Genomic DNA, 18,383 nt, shown 5'->3' with positions numbered 1-18,383 from the left:
GAAGATTGTTGAGAAGGATGTTTGTGTGCTCTGTTCAAGGGAGGCCGAAACAGGGGTCCATGCTTTGTGGGAATGTGCTGTAGCAAAAGACATATGGTCGGGTAGTATGATTAAAATACAAAAATGTGGTCAAGGACAACAGGATATGCTCCATCTATTTCAAGAGTTGCTGGGTTAACTATCCACAAATGAATTCGAGTTATTCGTCATTCAATCTTGGATTATCTGGAACCAAAGGAACACGGTGGTTTTTGGTGGTAAGCTGAAGGACCCGAAGTGGCTAAACAAACGGGCAAAAGAATTTTTGGACGAATTCCGTCAAGCACAAGGTCAGCTACGGATTCATGTTAGTTGTCCAGGTGAATCAGTATGGCGCCCTCCTTCGGTTTTTCCTTTCAAGCTAAACTTTGACGCAGCGGTCTTCTCTGAGTTGAGTTGCTCAGGCATTGGAGCGGTGATTCGGAATGATAACAGCGAGGTCATGGCCGCAATGTTAGCAAGAGGCCCACTGGTGGCTGATAGTGCGGTGGCAGAAGTTTTAGCTTGCAGAAGAGCGATGGAGTTTGCGCGTGAGGCAGGATTCACAGAATTGGTGGTGGAGGGGGACAATCTCTGTGTGATGAAAGCACTCGCTGCATCAGAGGTGGACCGTTCATGGCTGGGCCATATAATCCAAGACATCAAATGGCTTGCACGGAATTTTCGAAGAATTTCGTTCAGCTACGTGAGGAGAGCAGCAAATACTGTGGCGCATGGGCTAGCAAGATATGCCAAAAATATACATGAAGACATGTATTGGATGGAGGAAAATCCTCCACCTGTGTTAGAAGCACTGTGTTATGACTTTTCACAATTAAATAAATGAAAGTTTGTTCCGGTTTCAAAAAAAAAACATGCTTCCAATTAATTTTCATTAACCCATGGAATCTCTTTCACTTATGTGATGTGTAATTTTAGAGTTTGAAATCACATTAATGCTCGCTCATGTAAGAAGGCTATTAGTGTTGGTATAGGCATTTCATTGGAGTTGCAACTTGTAAGGGTCTTTGACTCAATAAATAAACTTGTGTTCAATACTGCCACACTCACATATTACTGTTGCATTATCTTAGTTTTTTTTTTTTTTCCTTTAAATTCTGCAGTTGATCTTGTAAACGTGACAAGTTTAGGACACACGTTCGGCTTTGAGGAAGTGACTGCTACATCCGTGTTTCCACATTTGTTGGCAAGGATTACAGGTTTCATGAGTAGGTAATTATGTGAAGTAGTCTTAAATAAATAAAATGATGTACTTGTATTTTGTGCAAACTCTACCTTTAGTTCTAAGCTACAATCGTATTATCAGTCCCAAATAATATAAGGATATGGACATTAATGACATCAAATTTTTTGCCTGCCTCATATCCTTCAACATTTTTATCATACTGTGTATAATAGAAAAATTGTAGAATTTACACAATTTTACCTAGAAATGACTCACATCAGTCCATGTAAAATTGTGTAAATTTATAAATTTGTTACAATAACCATAAAAATTTACACTGACATTATTCATTTTATATTTTGTTGTTTATTCTTTCTTTATGTATCTTGAGGATGAAGGAAGAGAATGAATAGTGGTTGTTGTGGGAAGAAAGAGAAACAATTTAAAAAATCAAGAAAATTTGATATTTTAATGTAAAATACATAATTTGATGTGAGACATTTTGAAAAGTGAATATGTAAAAAAAAAAAAAAGTTATTATACTAAAATAGACATGAATTTTACTGATCTAAATGCTTTTAAGTGTAATTTTTCCTTTACAACCCAAGTAGTAGTTTTGATTTTTTTTTTTTTTTTTTTTTTTTTTTTGATAATGTAACATAGGATGTCATATCTTGTTGTTCATTGACCTCCAAATCTATACCTGCTGTCCAAATCATCACCCAGCATCTAAGTTTTAAAGCTAAACGGTTACATTTGTAAGCCCAGGCTGTTTTTAGTTAGGAATTTCAGGGTCTGGAATGGCTTACTCTCAGCCTCACTCTTCAGTTACATTCTTTTTGGGGGAAAAAAAAGGAGACAAAAGTTTCTTCATTCAATGTTATAATTTTCATTTTATTATGTAAGTGATTGATCAGTACGACTTCCAATCCCTTGTTTTCACTATCACCTTTGTTATTTCATGTTTATGTAAATTTCACCTTACTTCAATTTTGATAAATGAAATAAGGAGTTTATATTGACTTATTTTCTAATCCAAGCAATGTCTAGCACCTATCTCCAACTGTCACGTCTCAGAGAGAACAAAGCCTAGTGTGGCAATGATGACACAACTCAGCTTTAACAACAAAGTTACAACTGGCTATTATGTATACATATCTCAGATGTTTATTACATTTGCCTACTTCTCATAAGCCTTTAATGTCACGCACTATGGTTTCAGCAAGTCTCTGCATGCCCTAATTACATATCTTGTGCTTTATATTTGGAGCCAAATGTCACTTTACCAGCACTATAATTCTATTGAAGGAGTTACCAATGGCCTAAGCGTCTAACACTGACAACAACATATTAAAACAAACTCACAGAATAAAACACTAATTTGAGGTCTAAAAATTTAGAAAGTGCCAAATGAAAAGTGCTCCATGAAGCGTGAACCAGCTTTGCAGGCCATTTGTTCTAAGTGGTTTTTCCTTGAGTAGTGGACTTTTGCACTTTGACGTTCAGCCTATTATTGCTTATGGGAGAAATGCAGTCAGTACTCATTACTCACTGTCAAAACTTTTTACATAATAAAGTGAAAATTATAAAAAATTTGTTAAAAATTTAGATATAGGTACAACAGGCATTTTGAATTACTTGTGCTTTTTAAAATTCAAATGTTACAATGAGTGGGGGAGGGGGGATTCAAATCCTGTTTCTCCTCAGAAAGGAGACTAGGCAATGCTATTGAGCTGCAAGTCTCTTGGTAAAATACTTGTGCTTGTTCAATATGTATAAGTTTCTTAACTAAGACGTATAGCACCCATAACATTCTGCAGATATCTTGGGTAAACAAAGGTGAATTCTTTCAGACTACAAACAAGTGATGCACACAGATGGACAGGGTTCATGCCCTCGAAGCAACTAGCATGACAATTCTCAAATATAAGCATCCTACAATTACAGCATATTTTCTAAATCCACCAAGTTTTAGATTCAATTTGGAAGACTTGAACAATTTTAAAATTTAAATCATTGAAAGATCCGACATTCTGACTTCACATGAAATTTTTTTTTTCTGGAGTTACCAGGACAATAGCCAAAATCCTTGACTTCCATTTAGCCACTACAAACTGTGACTATTTAAGACAACCAAAATCAACAATGTGCTTGTATAAATTCTTACATTTGATGTATGTGTGCATCAGCATATCAGGCATGAAATATGAACAAGGCAATGAATGAAGAACCTGTTTTTTCAAGAGGCCACTCAAAAAACTGAGCGCATATCTGCTGAAATATGGCACGTTGAAAAGGATATTGGGCAAGAGCCCTACAAAGGCAAAGCAATAAAAAAGCAACTTCACTACTCACTCCCAAGATTTTGCAATATAAGCACCACACTACCACAATCTAAATCCAGTTCTAGATGGGCTAAGAGTAATACAGGCTGTGTAGGAAAAGCTAAATCTTACCCAGCTCATGGTAAGCTAAGAGCTTGAGTTTCACTGCTTTTGGTGAACCCTATTGAACCATGCATAGGTTCAGATTGATATACATGCTGTGGCCCATTACAGGAAATTGAAGTAACATGTTCTACCAACTCTAGCAATATTACATGGTGATTTTCGTGCAGATATCAGATGCATTTTGCATGAGATACATGTTAAGCCTTTGCAGATAATAAATTTAAAGGTGTATTCATGTCTATTTTCATGCCCTTTATTTATCATTTTGTCAAAAACTCATTAATTATAATACCCACTGGTGCAAAAAATATTTCTCCTCGTTTATAAGTAACTTGTCTTCTTAAGCAGATAATTCTAAAAAGACCAAAATATTCTTAACATAATAATATTAGAGACTAGATGATATGGAACATCTACAGATAAGTGCTTCATTGCATTAAAGTGTTTTTATCATTAAAAGATTTTCCATGGGCCAAATACTCAACGGACATAATCAAACTTCCAGTTCAAAATGCCATCATGGACTTTTAACATAACACTTGGCAAAATCAGCCAGAGTATATAGAATTTTGGCTGAGTAAACTAGCTCTGCCAAAACCAAATGAAGTTGCATATTATTTTTTTTTTTTGATAGGTAATAACAAACTTTATTGATAATAAAAGTACAATGAATTTACGATAGTAAACTCATTGCACTGAAAAGAATACAAATCCATCAAAAAGAGAGACTAACAGGATTAAGAAATTCAGACAAAGAATGACAATGCGTAAACCCTAATCTTACCCAGCTCATGGTAAGCTAAGAGCTTGAGTTTCACTGCTTTTGGTGAACCCTATTGAACCATGCATAGGTTCAGATTGATATACATGCTGTGGCCCATTACAGGAAATTGAAGTAACATGTTCTACCAACTCTAGCAATATTACATGGTGATTTTCGTGCAGATATCAGATGCATTTGCATGAGATACATGTTAAGCCTTTGCAGATAATAAATTTAAAGGTGTATTCATGTCTATTTTCATGCCCTTTATTTATCATTTTGTCAAAAACTCATTAATTATAATACCCACTGGTGCAAAAAAAATTTCTCCCCGTTTATAAGTAACTTGTCTTCTTAAGCAGATAATTCTAAAAAGACCAAAATATTCTTAACATAATAATATTAGAGACTAGATGATATGGAACATCTACTGATAAGTGCTTCATTGCATTAAAGTGTTTTTATCATTAAAAGATTTTCCATGGGCCAAATACTCAACTGACATAATCAAACTTCCAGTTCAAAATGCCATCATGGACTTTTTAACATAACACTTGGCAAAATCAGCCAGAGTATATAGAATTTTGGCTGAGTATACTAGCTCTGCCAAAACCAAATGAAGTTTGCATATTAGTCTCAATTATAATGGAAAATGCATTCCTATCACAAGGTCGTAGATTTTAAAAACAGCAATGCTTGGCATGCTGGGTGTAATATCACATCATATGTGCTTTCATCAGAAAATCCAGGGAAAAAGACAGGACACTGTATGGGAAGGGGGGTGGGGGTGGGAGGAAATAAACTGACAAATGTCATTATTTCCGAAACTCTAATGGAATCAGAAAGACTGGGTTTTTTTAAAGAAGTTTACCTAATTAATCCATTCATATAAATAAGTGTTGCATTCCCATATCTGTAAAATGATCAAAAGCCACAACCTTACAGCTGCTGTTCAGCTTCTTTTGGGTTTGGGCAGGGGGTTGACCGGTTGAGTTGGTTAGAGTTTAAGACATGACTGAAGCAGAAGAAAGAAATGAAAGATAGTGTATAACATATCATCTATAAGTTACACGAAGGGACAAAAAGTTTTTTTTTTTAAAGAGGACCAAACATAAAACATTTCTAAATACTCTCACATACGCAGCAACCAGCATTAGTCCCAACAAACAATAGAACTGACGTTTTTACCTATGCACAGCATCAGAATCTGCCGAGTGGCACTTGGGCTTCGAATACGCATCAATAACTTGCAAGTGCTGATAATCCCTTTGTGAATCATGCTTACCTCCTACAAGACCAAAAAATGTTCAATATTAACAGAAATGTGAAGTCTTCCATTTTGTAAAACCAGATATTTGGAACTGATGATCAAAACACATGCATAGCTATAAAACAATAGGAACAGCAAAACCTTAATCCCAAAATTTTGGGATTGGCTATGATCCTCGATAGACTAATTTAGGGTTGGCCACATCACATATATTCTCCATCATATTATTCTATCCAAAATCATGCTCTCTGTCATGTCTTTAATTAACATATCCTTTTTCACTTTTTTTTATTAGTAAAATGAGTTATTAATGAAAAAGGTTTCGAATGACTCATGATGATAAGTACTCCATAACCTGAAAGAACTACTAAATTACACAAAAGAGGTATTATTTGAGATCCCACACATGTGACCAATCAAACAAAGATCGAAGTAGACTTAAGCTGGTTTTTTAAATTAACTTTATCCTCAAAGACCCAATGATTTTTTTAAAAGGTCGTACCTAGTGCACAAAACTCCCATTTTTTGCAGGTGTCTTGGAAAGATCATGGTAGGTAGCCTTACTCCTAATTTGTTTTGGAGAGATTCTTGGAATCAAACACCATGAATTGTCGCTTTTGGTGAAAGGCACTTGTCATCACACCAAGTCCGGACCTCTAGCCACATCAAACATAACGGTGAAAAATTCCAAATCACCAAATAGTGCTTCCCAAACCAAATCCTCCACCCAGATAAAAGATCAACTACCCTCCTTGGCTACCAATGTTATTTTAGGTCTTCCTCTACTCCTTTTCACATTTTTTATATATAAATATAACTAGAAGATAAAACAAGTCTCTCACTTATGATGCAAATCCTAAAAAATCATGAAAAAAATGTCCGCACAAACACGCACACACATATGTAGCAATTATTTTTTGTGTCAGAAAATACCTACTAAAGCATTTTATAAAAGATTTATTAAGTCACCCAAAAACCCAATTTTATCACAACCTTTTTTTTCTCAAAGATCAAAAAATATTATCCTATATTGCTACTCAATCACAATTAAATTGTAAACCTAACTCAAATTTAGCACACCCATGAACCCAAAAAAAATTATAAAAACATTAGTAGAAGCAGTAAAAAATGACATGTCTATTAAGGAATTTACAAAGACCAATAAAATAGAATGGAGAAAAATAATATATGTGGCTGACCTTGACTTATTGTTGAGAATCCATATCCGGCCCAAAATTGGGACCAAGGCTTTGCTATTATTTTAATTATTGTTGTTGCACACACTCACACCTAGGGGGTTTTGTACCCATAACCTGACCCTTCAACCATTCTTATTGGAAGAGAAAGTGTCATTTGAGACAGAGTAGCTTGCAAAAAAGTTTCAAAACAGCACAATAGAACCACATGCAGGACTGTTACATGAACTATAGAAGGTTTCTAGAATTCACCATTAACATTCATATCATGATCCAGTGAGTTCTCCTTGCAATTATTGCACTTGGAAACGGTCCCCTGTTTCTTTGAACTTCTTTTCTTTTTTACGAAGGATAGTCCTTAGCTGACTGTTACTAATCTATTAAGGATTCATAGCCAAGCCCAAAACAATTGGTACTAAGGGTTGGTTGTTAATCAACTGCATAGCAAAAGTTTTTTTTTTTTCTAAAAAGTTTCATAAGTATTTTACATTGACAATTAGAAATTTACCCATGAGTTCCTTCCAAATCCAAGCCGTCTCTCTACTTCTGTCATTTCATAGCAACTGACATGTGAATCTACTTACCAAGACATATATCTCTGTACACCGTCCTTGCACCAAAAAGAAACATCCATCTTGATGGTCGTTATAGTAATATTAATGAAAAATGATAATGATGATAACAATGTCAGTGATGTTTTATGATGAGAATATGATAGTGCACAGTATGCATCTCCTATGGAATAATCCCAACATGATCAATAGTAAAAAGTGTTCACACACATAACTATTCTGAGTTTAGTAATGCACACTGTGCATCAGCTTCCTCTATCCTAAATTTTATAAAAATAAAATAAAAACATTTAGAGTTAGTCCAGGTCTTTTTGTATAAAATAGAAGAAAAGAAAAAAAGAGGGGGGGGGGGGCAGGGGTGCTAATATTTTTTCATAAAAGCATTTCCATGAATTGTAGCCCTTCTCGTATTTTTTCACAAAAGCATTTCCATGAATCAACACCTTCTCTCCTCTTGAAGGAAAACATATTCCCATATATATTTTTATTAAATAAAGTGGCGCATCATGATTTACCATAATATCATGCAAAATAAACCATACTAGACCTGAAAAGTCTATATTAGACAAGAAATTTTTTTTTCAAGATTGGTTAGATTAATAAGATAAAATAAATTTTTTATATTTATTTATTTCATTCTTTTGGTTTCCATTTGTTACACTTTTTTATTCATTAAACCCATTAAAAGATTTCATGTAGATAAATTTAATATTCCTTTATTTGACAAAAAAATAGTGAGTTCTTGCTTCTATAACCTATATTAAAAAAATTTACTTTAACAGTAGACATTCCCATCTAAGCAAGCAATGCCAAGTGCCATGCCCAAAACTTTAGCCTCTTTTATCATGCAAGAAAACTCAGATCCCATATTTCTTCGTAGCGAGGTAACATTTGGCAAGTTTCTATCATCTTGAGTAACCTGCATTCATAAACCAAATCAAGTTAGTATGAAGAACTTTCCAACAACAAAAAAAGACCCAAAATAAGATTAAAAGAAAGTAAACAACATACAGTGATTGCATTTGCACACAAGGTTTCTCACCTCACATCCTGAATTTAAGCGGCATCTATAAGTTGATAACTTAATAGCAGGAATTGATCCATCTAGAGGCAGCAAAGATGACTTAAAATTAAGATATGTGGTCAAATGCTATGCTCTGAAAGCAATGACATCTTAACTGAATACACTGTTTTCATATACTTAATAGATAAGCGAGAATTCATACATTAACCACTAAAGGGGCCAATTCCCATGTACATAGTGTGTATACAGAGAACAGTGACATTATAAGAGTCTCGTTTTAAAAAAGAAAAATCACCAACACAAACATCTATGCAAACTATTCCTAAAAATCAAGTGCCCCATTAGTCATTCTTTGACAAAAAACCAAAAACCCAATCTTCACAATAAGTAAAGGATTAAATTAAAAAACACACATCTAGTTTTAAAAGTAAATGACAGAATTGAAGAAAACCCAGAAACACAAAAGCATATGAATTAAGTACCTGTAACAAAAACAATGGTGCAATTAACAGCAATGAGAGCTCTGAGGCGGTGAAAGAGACCTCTGAGATAAACCTTCTGTTTCATACAAGAGTGTGATTTGCTAACGTTCTGAAGCTGAACCATCCAGCAAGAGAGATCTATGCACACCCTCTTGTTCCTAAAAACCCATAATTCAAAATTTTAAAAAACCAAACATAAATCCCAAAAGAAAAATAATAATTAGGGTCTGTTTGGCGGGCGAGAAAAAGAGAAAAGAAAAGTGGGAAACTTACTGGAGATGGTGAAGTGGTAGAGATTTCTTGCATGATTCCAAGATATCCCACAAGTTCTTCACACCCATACTAACTACTGAGACTGAGACAGAGACAAAGAGGGAATTTTGAAAACTCGAAGTTTTATTTATCCGTTAAAAATATGAAAATGGCGAATGTGATTTGTGCGGGTGCTTCTGCAACTTGTGTACCGAAAATGGTGAGTGACTAGAGAGAATGATTGGACCCAATGGATCAGATTTGGGCTTTTTTTTTATGGTTTTAAAAATTTTGGTTCTTGGGCTGGACTTTTTTTTTGTTTTTTTGCTTTCTTAGTTGGACTAGAATTTTTTCTTTCCTAGATGAATTAGGATTTTATTTATTTTTTTCTCTAAAAGGATTAAATCCTTCCTATAAATACTTTTTAGAATGAGAAGGATGATGAGAAGTTGTATTTTAAGCAAAGTTAAAAAATGCAATTTGCTAACTTTTTTTTATTATTAATAAAAGTTTCTTTTGAAAATTTTTCTCTATTATTTAGCTTATGTTTCTTGTAAATTTAAGTTTCGTAGAAGATTTATAAGCGATAAGAAATCAAAGAAAATAATAATCAGTTATTAAAACAAAGAATAAAAAATAATAATAATAAAAAAATAAATTGATCTCATAAGAAATGACATTGGTTTTTTTTTTTTTTTTTAAAAAAATAAAATAAAAAACTGATTTCATAAGAAATGACATTGATTTTTTTTTTTTTTTAAAGTTCTAAAGTCTTCGACAACAAAATAAATCAATGCCATTGGGTTTCAAAGTCTTCTCAATGTGTATCACTACATTTTCTTTGAGAAAAATCTTATTAAAATTAGAAATTGTTAACAACATTAAACAGAAAATACAAAACATGTATCATCAAAATTGTGGTGGAACATACTTTTGGGTTTGAGGATTTATAATAAACATAGTAAAACCATGCTTGAAATATAATCTTGCATTCTTTCTTAATGTATTTCTTGTCATGGATTTAAAACTATACATAAATTAAGATGGGCATACACAAATATATTTGTTTAATATTGTCAAAGATACTTGCTTGGCCTTGCTTATAGTTATCTAAACATATTTTCTTCATATGTATTTGTATATACTTCATAGCCTAACATGTTTTCTCACATTTATTTATGCTTCATAACTCAAATCATGCTAAAATAATCCATACATGAGAAAACTATTTTTCACATTAATTTATTATTTTCATTACTCATTATACTGTCTTTTGCCTAGGAGAAATCGCAAAGGTAGCGAGCAATAGACAGCCCATTGGAGTGAGTACCGAACTTGACTACCCAAAAAAAAACCAAAGTATAGCCACTAACATATCAAAAGATTCAAAACGAGATGCATGTCACTGCTGCACAAAGACCCCTAACAAGTACAAAAGTAAGTTATTCTCTTAAATAGAAAATAAGATTTTCTTTGATTGAAGGTTAGTACACAACTGTGGAAAATATTTAACATGTGTATTTATGCATGGGAGGAAGCTAGATGCTACCTCTATCTAAATTATTAATCCTTGTACTTTCCAATTACTATGACCAAGTTGCATTAGCATTGTCATCTGATTGCAATCTAGATATGAGTTCACATATGTCATATGTAAGGACATAGAACTTAATTCCAATTATATTGTTTGCAGTGGTGTGCATATATTACAATTTGAAAATTTTTAAATGACTTAATAAGTATGGGCATCAAGAGTGCTGATTTTAGCTTTAAATATAAGAGAATGAGAATCATTAGCCTACAATGAATTGCAATTGTCTTCTTGTCTCCTAGCTGTGTGACAGTTTCTCATTGCGAACAAGTCCAATAATCTTACGTGAAGTGAGCAATTACCACAAATAAGTAACACAAAGTTGCTTTATTTTATAAGACTCTGTTTTACAAAGTAATTTATAAAGTTTTGTTTTTAAATTAAATTACTTCGACCAAAATGACCCAAGACACTTTCCTAAAAAAAAAAAAGAGTATATGCCAAAGGAAAGGAAAAATGATAATGCAACAACCAACAATAATCAATATAAAAAATAAGAATTAATTTGGATTCAAGAAATCCAATGATTTACAAAGTATTTGATCCCATTTTCCAAATTCCATCAACCTTCCAAGCCACCACATTCCAAGTACTGCCCACATTCATAGTCACCATGGGCCATAAAGTATGTGAACCTTTCATTCCTTTGTGGCCGGGTGTGGTAGTTCATCAGAGCTTCCTTTTTCACTTGGTCCATCATAATCGTCATAGGTTTGCTTTCCTTTCTAACTTTTTGCAAAGATTCCCCTCTGAGAGAGAGAGAGAGAGAAGATACTTTTATCCTAATTTAGAAGCATTTTATCCAAAACAACTAACATAAGACATCAAAGATGCCTATATTGCTCCATGCATTTCACTAATTGACACTAACACATTTTAATGGTTTTTTTTTTTTTTTTTTTTTTGGACTTGGGGAATTATATCTACACTTTCAGTACCCTACCAAAATTTCACCCCATCAGCAAAGAAAACTTGGATTTTTTCCCCTTTGGACAGTTTTTGTTAACAATTTTGTTATGTGGCCGAAAAACAAACATTTTAGTTATGAAGCATCTCGTGTCTCTAAGACTCAAGTTCACTCAAGAAACTCATGTCTCGATGACTCGAGTTCCAAGAGGTGGCAAATATGATGTGGATAAAAAAAATCAACGTGGAGACTCGAGTTCGGATAAAAATTCACATGGAATTCAAGTCTCAATTCCTTTAAGGAAACTAAAAAGTTATAAAAATCCTTAAGACTCAAGTTCTCTTATAAGTTATAACAATCTTATAATTTATTTTAAGAAACTTGAGTCTCTGAGACTTCAGTTCTACATGGATTTTTTATCCACATTAGCTTTGTCACTTCTTAGAACTCGAGAATTAGATGTTTTTAAAAATAAAAAATAAAAATAAGAGTGTTAGATGTTGGGTGTACACGTGTGAGTGAAGTACAACATTGAAAAATAATGAAAGGAATGAGTGATTAATATATCATAATTGAGCTCATATATGTTGGGTTTCGGCTTTTTAGGTTAAATATATTTATAAGTTATATTAACTAAAAAATTAAATGGAGAAAAATGCTATTGAATGTATACAACATTAGTGTTACTATTTATCAAAAAAAGAAAATGTTAGTGCTACTAGAATTACACTTTCACTAACGTGTGAAAAATTAGGTGGACAAGATTTTGGGGACCCATGAGCTTTACTCTACTAAAACTATACTTTCTTGGAGAAAACTAGACACTATAACGTGTAGAAAGTTTACACTTTCTTGGAAAAACTAGATGGTGGACAAGATTTCGGGGACCCATGAGTTTTACTTTACTAGAACTACATTTTCTTGGAGAAAACTAGACACTAAAAGTCTATAACGTGTGGAAAGTTTACACTTTCTTGGAAAAACTAGGTGGTGGACAAAATTTTGAGGACCCATGAGCTTTACTTTACTAGAACTACACTTTCTTGGAAAAACTATACGTGAGGAAAACTAGACACTAACGTGTGGAAAGTTTTGCCCAATGTAAAGGAGGCTTTAAAGAATTTTGAAAAGAAAAACAAAGCCTCCAAAACTCTCTTTTAGGACTTTAGATGTTCAAAGTCTTTGGATTATAAATTTGTAATTTTCAAAAAAAAAAATCATATAAATTGAATTATCTTTATTTGAACAATTAGGAGTTTAGAATTATTGTTTTGTATTTTGATTTTGATCACAATGGTGGCAACGTAGCAGCCCCATTATGGTTAGGAGGCATTTGATCTAAATTGGGTTTTTGAATAAGAGACTCAAAGTTTTGGTTATTTTTCTTCAAATTTTATGAGTCTTTCAACTAAATATTATTAACATTTTTGTTTATAGGTGTTATGTTGATTGTGTCAACTAATTTAGGTAATTGAGAAGAGAGTTGGGAGAATTCGCTACCCTAAGTGTTGAATTCCACAAAAATTTGGCATTGGCAGTACCAAATTAGGGGGAAGAGAGGAGAGAAACTTTGATAGCAAATTTAGTACTTCCTTTCATATTACTATGAGACTAGTTGTCTCTATTAACATTATGTAAACTAGAGGACTCCTTTAAAAAAACACACACATATACACACACACACAAGTCCTAAGTCATCAATTAATGTGTTAAAAAATAAATAAATAAATAAACCATCAATTAATCTCTCATTTTCCAGAAAAATGAGAGATTCAAACTAATGACTTAGTTTTATGAAGGATTCTCCCTAATCACTTGTGTTACTCAAATTCTTCAAAAAAAAAAAAAAACTTGTGTTACTTAAGAAGAATTCAAATATGTCTAATGCCACACAAAAACCAAAAGAAAAAAAAATCACAACTATCGAAAAGAAAAATTATTTTAATAATTTAATAAGTGAAAACATGATATTGATAACATGCTCAGATAAGAATCGATAAAAATTTGTCTAATAAGCTATTATAAAAACTAATGTGTTTATAATATTCCTCATGCAATTAATGTCTTTAAAGATGAAAGACTTGCTTTTTATAGTGGAAGACTTCTTTTTTGCAATGAAAGACTATGCAAAAGGGTTATGTTTTGTGACTTGTGAGAAAGATGACTGTGGTTGCTTTTTGTAGTCTAAACTCTATGAACATGAATCATGAATTGATTAGAAATTTTGAATGCTTTCGATAAGACAAAATTATTATTATTTTTTACTTTTTTAGTGGAAGACAAGCCTTTTGTTTTATTTTATTTTTAATAAAAAAATTATAAAAAATGTTTGGCCTCAAGGAAGGAAAAATGAGAGATTTAAACTAACATCCTTCTTATTTTATCGAGCATACTCCCAATCAATTGTGTTAGACAATGCCAAACAATAATTTTCTTTTTCTTTTTCTTTTTCTTTTTGACAAAACAAAATAATAAACTTTTATTTTACAGAAAAATGAAAAACGCACAACTTTTTAGAGTGGAAGATTTTAGGAGACTCGCTTTTTTATTATTTATTTTATGTTAAACGTGCTATATTTTTATTTTTTATTAATTTATTCATCATCACATGAATCCCAAGAGTTAAAAATAAATAATAAATAAATAAAAAACTGATCGGTACAAGACTGTCGTCAATCTCCTATAAATTAGCATCCAATGTTTAGTGTAATTTTTTTTATGAGTAAGCCTTGTACTTGCAGCTAATAATATAATAATAATATGATGATGAAGGGTTCCTTAAGACCCATTTCATTCCTTTTCCTTGCATTTCTCTTTATTCCTAACTACTTCTTCTTCTTCTACACCGGACTCTCTAAGGTTTGTTGCATCGATACCGAGCGACATGCTCTTCTCAAGTTCAAGCAAGACCTTATTGATCTTTCAAACCGGCTCGCCTCTTGGACTACCCATGGGGATTGTTGTCTATGGGAGCGTGTTGTCTGCCATAACCTCAAATCGATTTAAACCAAAACAACTTAAGTAAAAAAATCAAAGATACTCCATGCATAAACTAATTGACAATTTGACACTGAACCATTTTAACCAGACTTTTTTATTATTATTTTACTTAGGGACTCATACCTTACCAAAATTTCAAGCTATCAACTAAGAAAACCAAGTTTACACGGTTTTAGATTTTGATGTCTCCTATTGTTTGTTGTCAAGATTCTAAGGCCTCACAATCAAGCTTTAATTTTCTTGAAAGACACTTTCTAGAAAAATCTAGACAGACAAAAATGCTATTGTTAGTGTGGAAAAGTAGGTACTAAAGAAACAATTTTCTAAATTGAGAAGTTCTGCCGTATGGATTACGCCGAATCCAAAGACTGGACAATAAAAACGAAGTCTCCAAAACTCTCTTTTCAAGACTTTAGAGGTTCAAAGTCTTTGAATTATAAATTTATAATTTCCTAAAATTTTAAAAAAAAATTAGTAAAATGAATTTATCACTATTTGAATAATCATGAATTTAGAAATATCGTTTTGTATTTTGATCTTGGTCACAATGGTGGCAGCATAGTAACCCCATTATGGTTAGGAGCCAATCTAATTTGGGTTTTCAAAAGGAGACTCAAAGTTTTTGGATATTTGGTTTAGCCTCTATTTTATCTTTTCTTTTGCAAATAAAAAATAGTCATAATTTTGTAATTATTATAAGACCAATTGTCTCTATTATGTTTTGCAAGTTGGAGGACTCTCTTTCATATCGTTTGGATTTTAAATATATACAAGTCCTAAACCATTAAGCTCAACTCTTCGTCCAATTTTTTATGAAGAACATTTCCCAGAAAGCATTGAGTTGGAAATATAGAAAACATGTCATCAATCAACTATAAAGTTCCAAAAAAATGGCATTTGAAACAATTTAGATTAATTAGAACAATATAAAATTTCTAGGCATCTAGAAGGAAGTAAATTGAAAATCTATAGTATATGGTCCATGATAATTATCTATATTATAAATTGAAGTCTCAAAAGCTTATATAGCATGATCTTATGTGGTTAGTCAAAAGTCAAATAACTTCAGTTTTATATATATTATCAATTGTAGATTTTCTTAACATTTACATTTCCTCATTCTAGAGAGGATCACTTTGTCATGGCTTCATCATAATATATATATATATATATAGACACACACGAAATTGATTTTCAATCTATAGTATTCGTTCTATGATAATTATTCTTTATGAATAGGCCAAGATACCCATTGATTTTTGGTGTAAGCGGGGTTTAAACTCCAAATCTCTTATTCAACAACAAGAAATTTTATGATTTGAGCTAACTGAAATTCACAATGTGTACCGTATATACTTAAAAATTCATCAATTCAATTTTAATTAAAATAATTAAAGTCTTTGACCTATCAGAAATAATAAAAATAATATTTATAATAAAGCATGAATGTGAATATATTTGGTATGAGTAAGAAACTGCATTTCTAAGAAACTTTTGTCTAGAGAAAGATTTCAAAAACATTGGAGATGTTAATTGATATGGAATATTTCTATTTTTTATGCATCATCAGAAATTAAAGTCCCAAAAATTTTAAGATTTAAACACTTGCACATTCATAATTATTCTGTAGGTTTTCTCAATGATAAAATTGTTATTGTGCCCTTTCCATTCAAGTTAAGTAATATTTTGCATGCAGTTACATTTTATACTCCCTTTTTTTGCAACACTTTTAAAGTAAAATCTAGAAATTTTTGAAAAAATATTATTATTTTATGTGGAAAATTTTTTCTGAAAAATAGCCTCTTAAAAAAATAATAATCATGTTTTGTATCAAAACTTCAAAATGTGCAATTTTAGTGTAAAATATGCTTATAATAAAGTTGTGTTTTCAAAGCCATTTCAATGCAAAATGTGATATAATCAATTTTGGTGCAAAATGTGATATTTTAATGCTTAAAATAATGTTTATAAAGAGAGTCTATTACCCCATAAGATTTTTACCATTAATTGTAATTGTATTATAGTAATAAAAAATTTTTTTTGGCCAAAAAAGCTATAAAATCTAGCTAAACTTCCAACTAACTTATCATTTTAATATGCAATCTGGCATGCTACATATGCTTCTCAAATCCCAATATATTTTATCCCAAAAAACAAAAGTTTCTCAATTATTTTTTCTATATTCCATTAAAATTTATTGCTCCCACCCATCCCCAAAAAAAAAACTCAATTTAATGAATTTTTATAAAAGTTACGAGTAATTGACATTGACCATGAAATTTCCGAATTGGCAGGCAAGCTAATTTGATAGGATATGTGGCCATATCAACATAAAAAATAAAAATGGAGGGTCCTACTACTTAATTCTCAGTCAATGCTCGACTACTACGACTAGTCATAGACCTGGTAGTGGTTGGAGATAATGAGGTGTAGAATTTTAAGCGTAAAACAAAAGGCAAAAGCAAACAGAGAGAGAGAGAGAGAGAGAGATCTGAAAGAAACTGATTTGCACTAGACCTTCCTCATCGTCACTCTCCTATAAATTTGTATTATTATTGTTGAATTCACAACTATCTACTAATTCTAATCATCTCATCTCATAATGGTGGAGTCTTCCTTCAGACCTTCCGTTTCATTCCTTTTCCTTTTCCTTGCCTTTCTCTTTCTTCCTAACTTTTTCTTCTTCTTCTGCACCGGACTTCTTTCTGAGCTTCGTTGCATCCATACCGAGCGACAGGCTCTTCTCAACTTCAAGCAACATCTTATTGATCCTTCTAACCGGCTCTCCTCTTGGACTGCCCATGGGGATTGTTGTCAGTGGGTGGGTGTTGTCTGCCACAACCTCACTGCTCACGTCCAACAACTCCATCTCAGAACCTTCCCTCTCCTTGGTTGTTGGCCATTGTTTTCCTGAGGAACCACAAGTTCAAAGAATTGGTAATTATTAGTTTATAAAATTTAGGTTAAAAAAAAAGGCTTTTTGTTTGAATGGACGGACAAACTCCAAATCAATATGGTTTTAGAAAATCCATTATTATAGTCTCCTTTTCCAGTTTATGTCTAACTTGAAATTCGCATCAAAAGTAAATTAATTTAAACTCACCTTATATTTTCACTCATAGTTTGAATTCAATAAACCAAAAAGCCTCCTCAAAGAAAATCCCAAATAAAAAATCTCCTTATTTTTCTCGCTTCACCTTTTTTTGTACTTCACTGCGCCCTCAGTGACTTTCTTCTTCTTTTTCACGTAACTCTCCCTGACTGCTTTCTCAATATTACAGTATTTTCTCTTTTATTTCAGGCGGCCCTGTTACACAGAAGTATCTGCGGTATATATAGGAGTATAATATACTACCATACCGCCTATGAGTTTTATATATATATATAGAGGTTATGAGTCTCAATTCACCAGGACTTCTATTCCTTTTTAAAATAGGAGATTACGTGGGACAATTGTTTTATAAAGCTATCAACACAAACTAGTTTACAAATATTTTACAAACGGATGATGTGGCATACTCCATGTCACTAAAATGCCACATAAGATATTAATAAACTAAAATTATTATTTTTTTCTAAAAAAAAAAAACCTGCTTCTTCTCTCCCTCCCTCCCTCCAATCCCAAATCCACAAAAAAAATGATTATACAAACTCCAAACCCACTGCTCCCTC

The 18,383-nt window shown here is 32.2% G+C and overlaps 2 protein-coding genes across 3 annotated transcripts in view; both read right to left on the bottom strand.

Moving 5' to 3' along the window:
* The window catches only part of LOC111998992 (single-strand DNA endonuclease 1), a 54,136-nt gene extending 44,673 nt beyond the window's left edge, over positions 1–9,463 (bottom strand). The window contains exons 1-2 of the mRNA XM_065779113.1: positions 9,235–9,463; positions 8,962–9,119 (exon numbers count right to left, since the gene is read on the bottom strand). Of these exons, the coding sequence (XP_065635185.1) occupies positions 8,962–9,119; positions 9,235–9,302 (226 nt within the window). The 5' untranslated portion in view covers positions 9,303–9,463. The remainder of the gene's footprint in view (positions 1–8,961; positions 9,120–9,234) is intronic.
* LOC136069956 (single-strand DNA endonuclease 1-like) lies at positions 3,186–8,227 on the bottom strand. 2 transcript variants are annotated; one of them, XM_065779128.1, is made up of 3 exons: positions 7,392–8,227; positions 5,606–5,705; positions 3,186–3,518 (listed from the first exon to the last, which is right to left on the bottom strand). In XM_065779128.1, the coding sequence occupies exons 1-3, from the start codon at positions 7,393–7,395 to the stop codon at positions 3,398–3,400; spliced, it is 225 nt and encodes a 74-aa protein (XP_065635200.1). In that variant the 5' UTR covers positions 7,396–8,227; the 3' UTR covers positions 3,186–3,397. The 2 variants fall into 2 exon arrangements, with proteins under 2 accessions (XP_065635200.1, XP_065635199.1); XM_065779127.1 differs by lacking the exon at positions 7,392–8,227 and adding an exon at positions 7,136–7,385.
* Positions 9,464–18,383: the final 8,920 nt, after the last annotated feature.

Source organism: Quercus suber, unplaced genomic scaffold, assembly GCF_002906115.3.
Source record: "Quercus suber isolate HL8 unplaced genomic scaffold, Cork oak 2.0 scaffold_199, whole genome shotgun sequence".
Lineage (NCBI taxonomy): Eukaryota > Viridiplantae > Streptophyta > Magnoliopsida > Fagales > Fagaceae > Quercus > Quercus suber.
The sequence above is the reverse complement of the archived record's forward strand: the minus strand, read 5'-3'. Positions and strand labels throughout refer to the sequence as shown.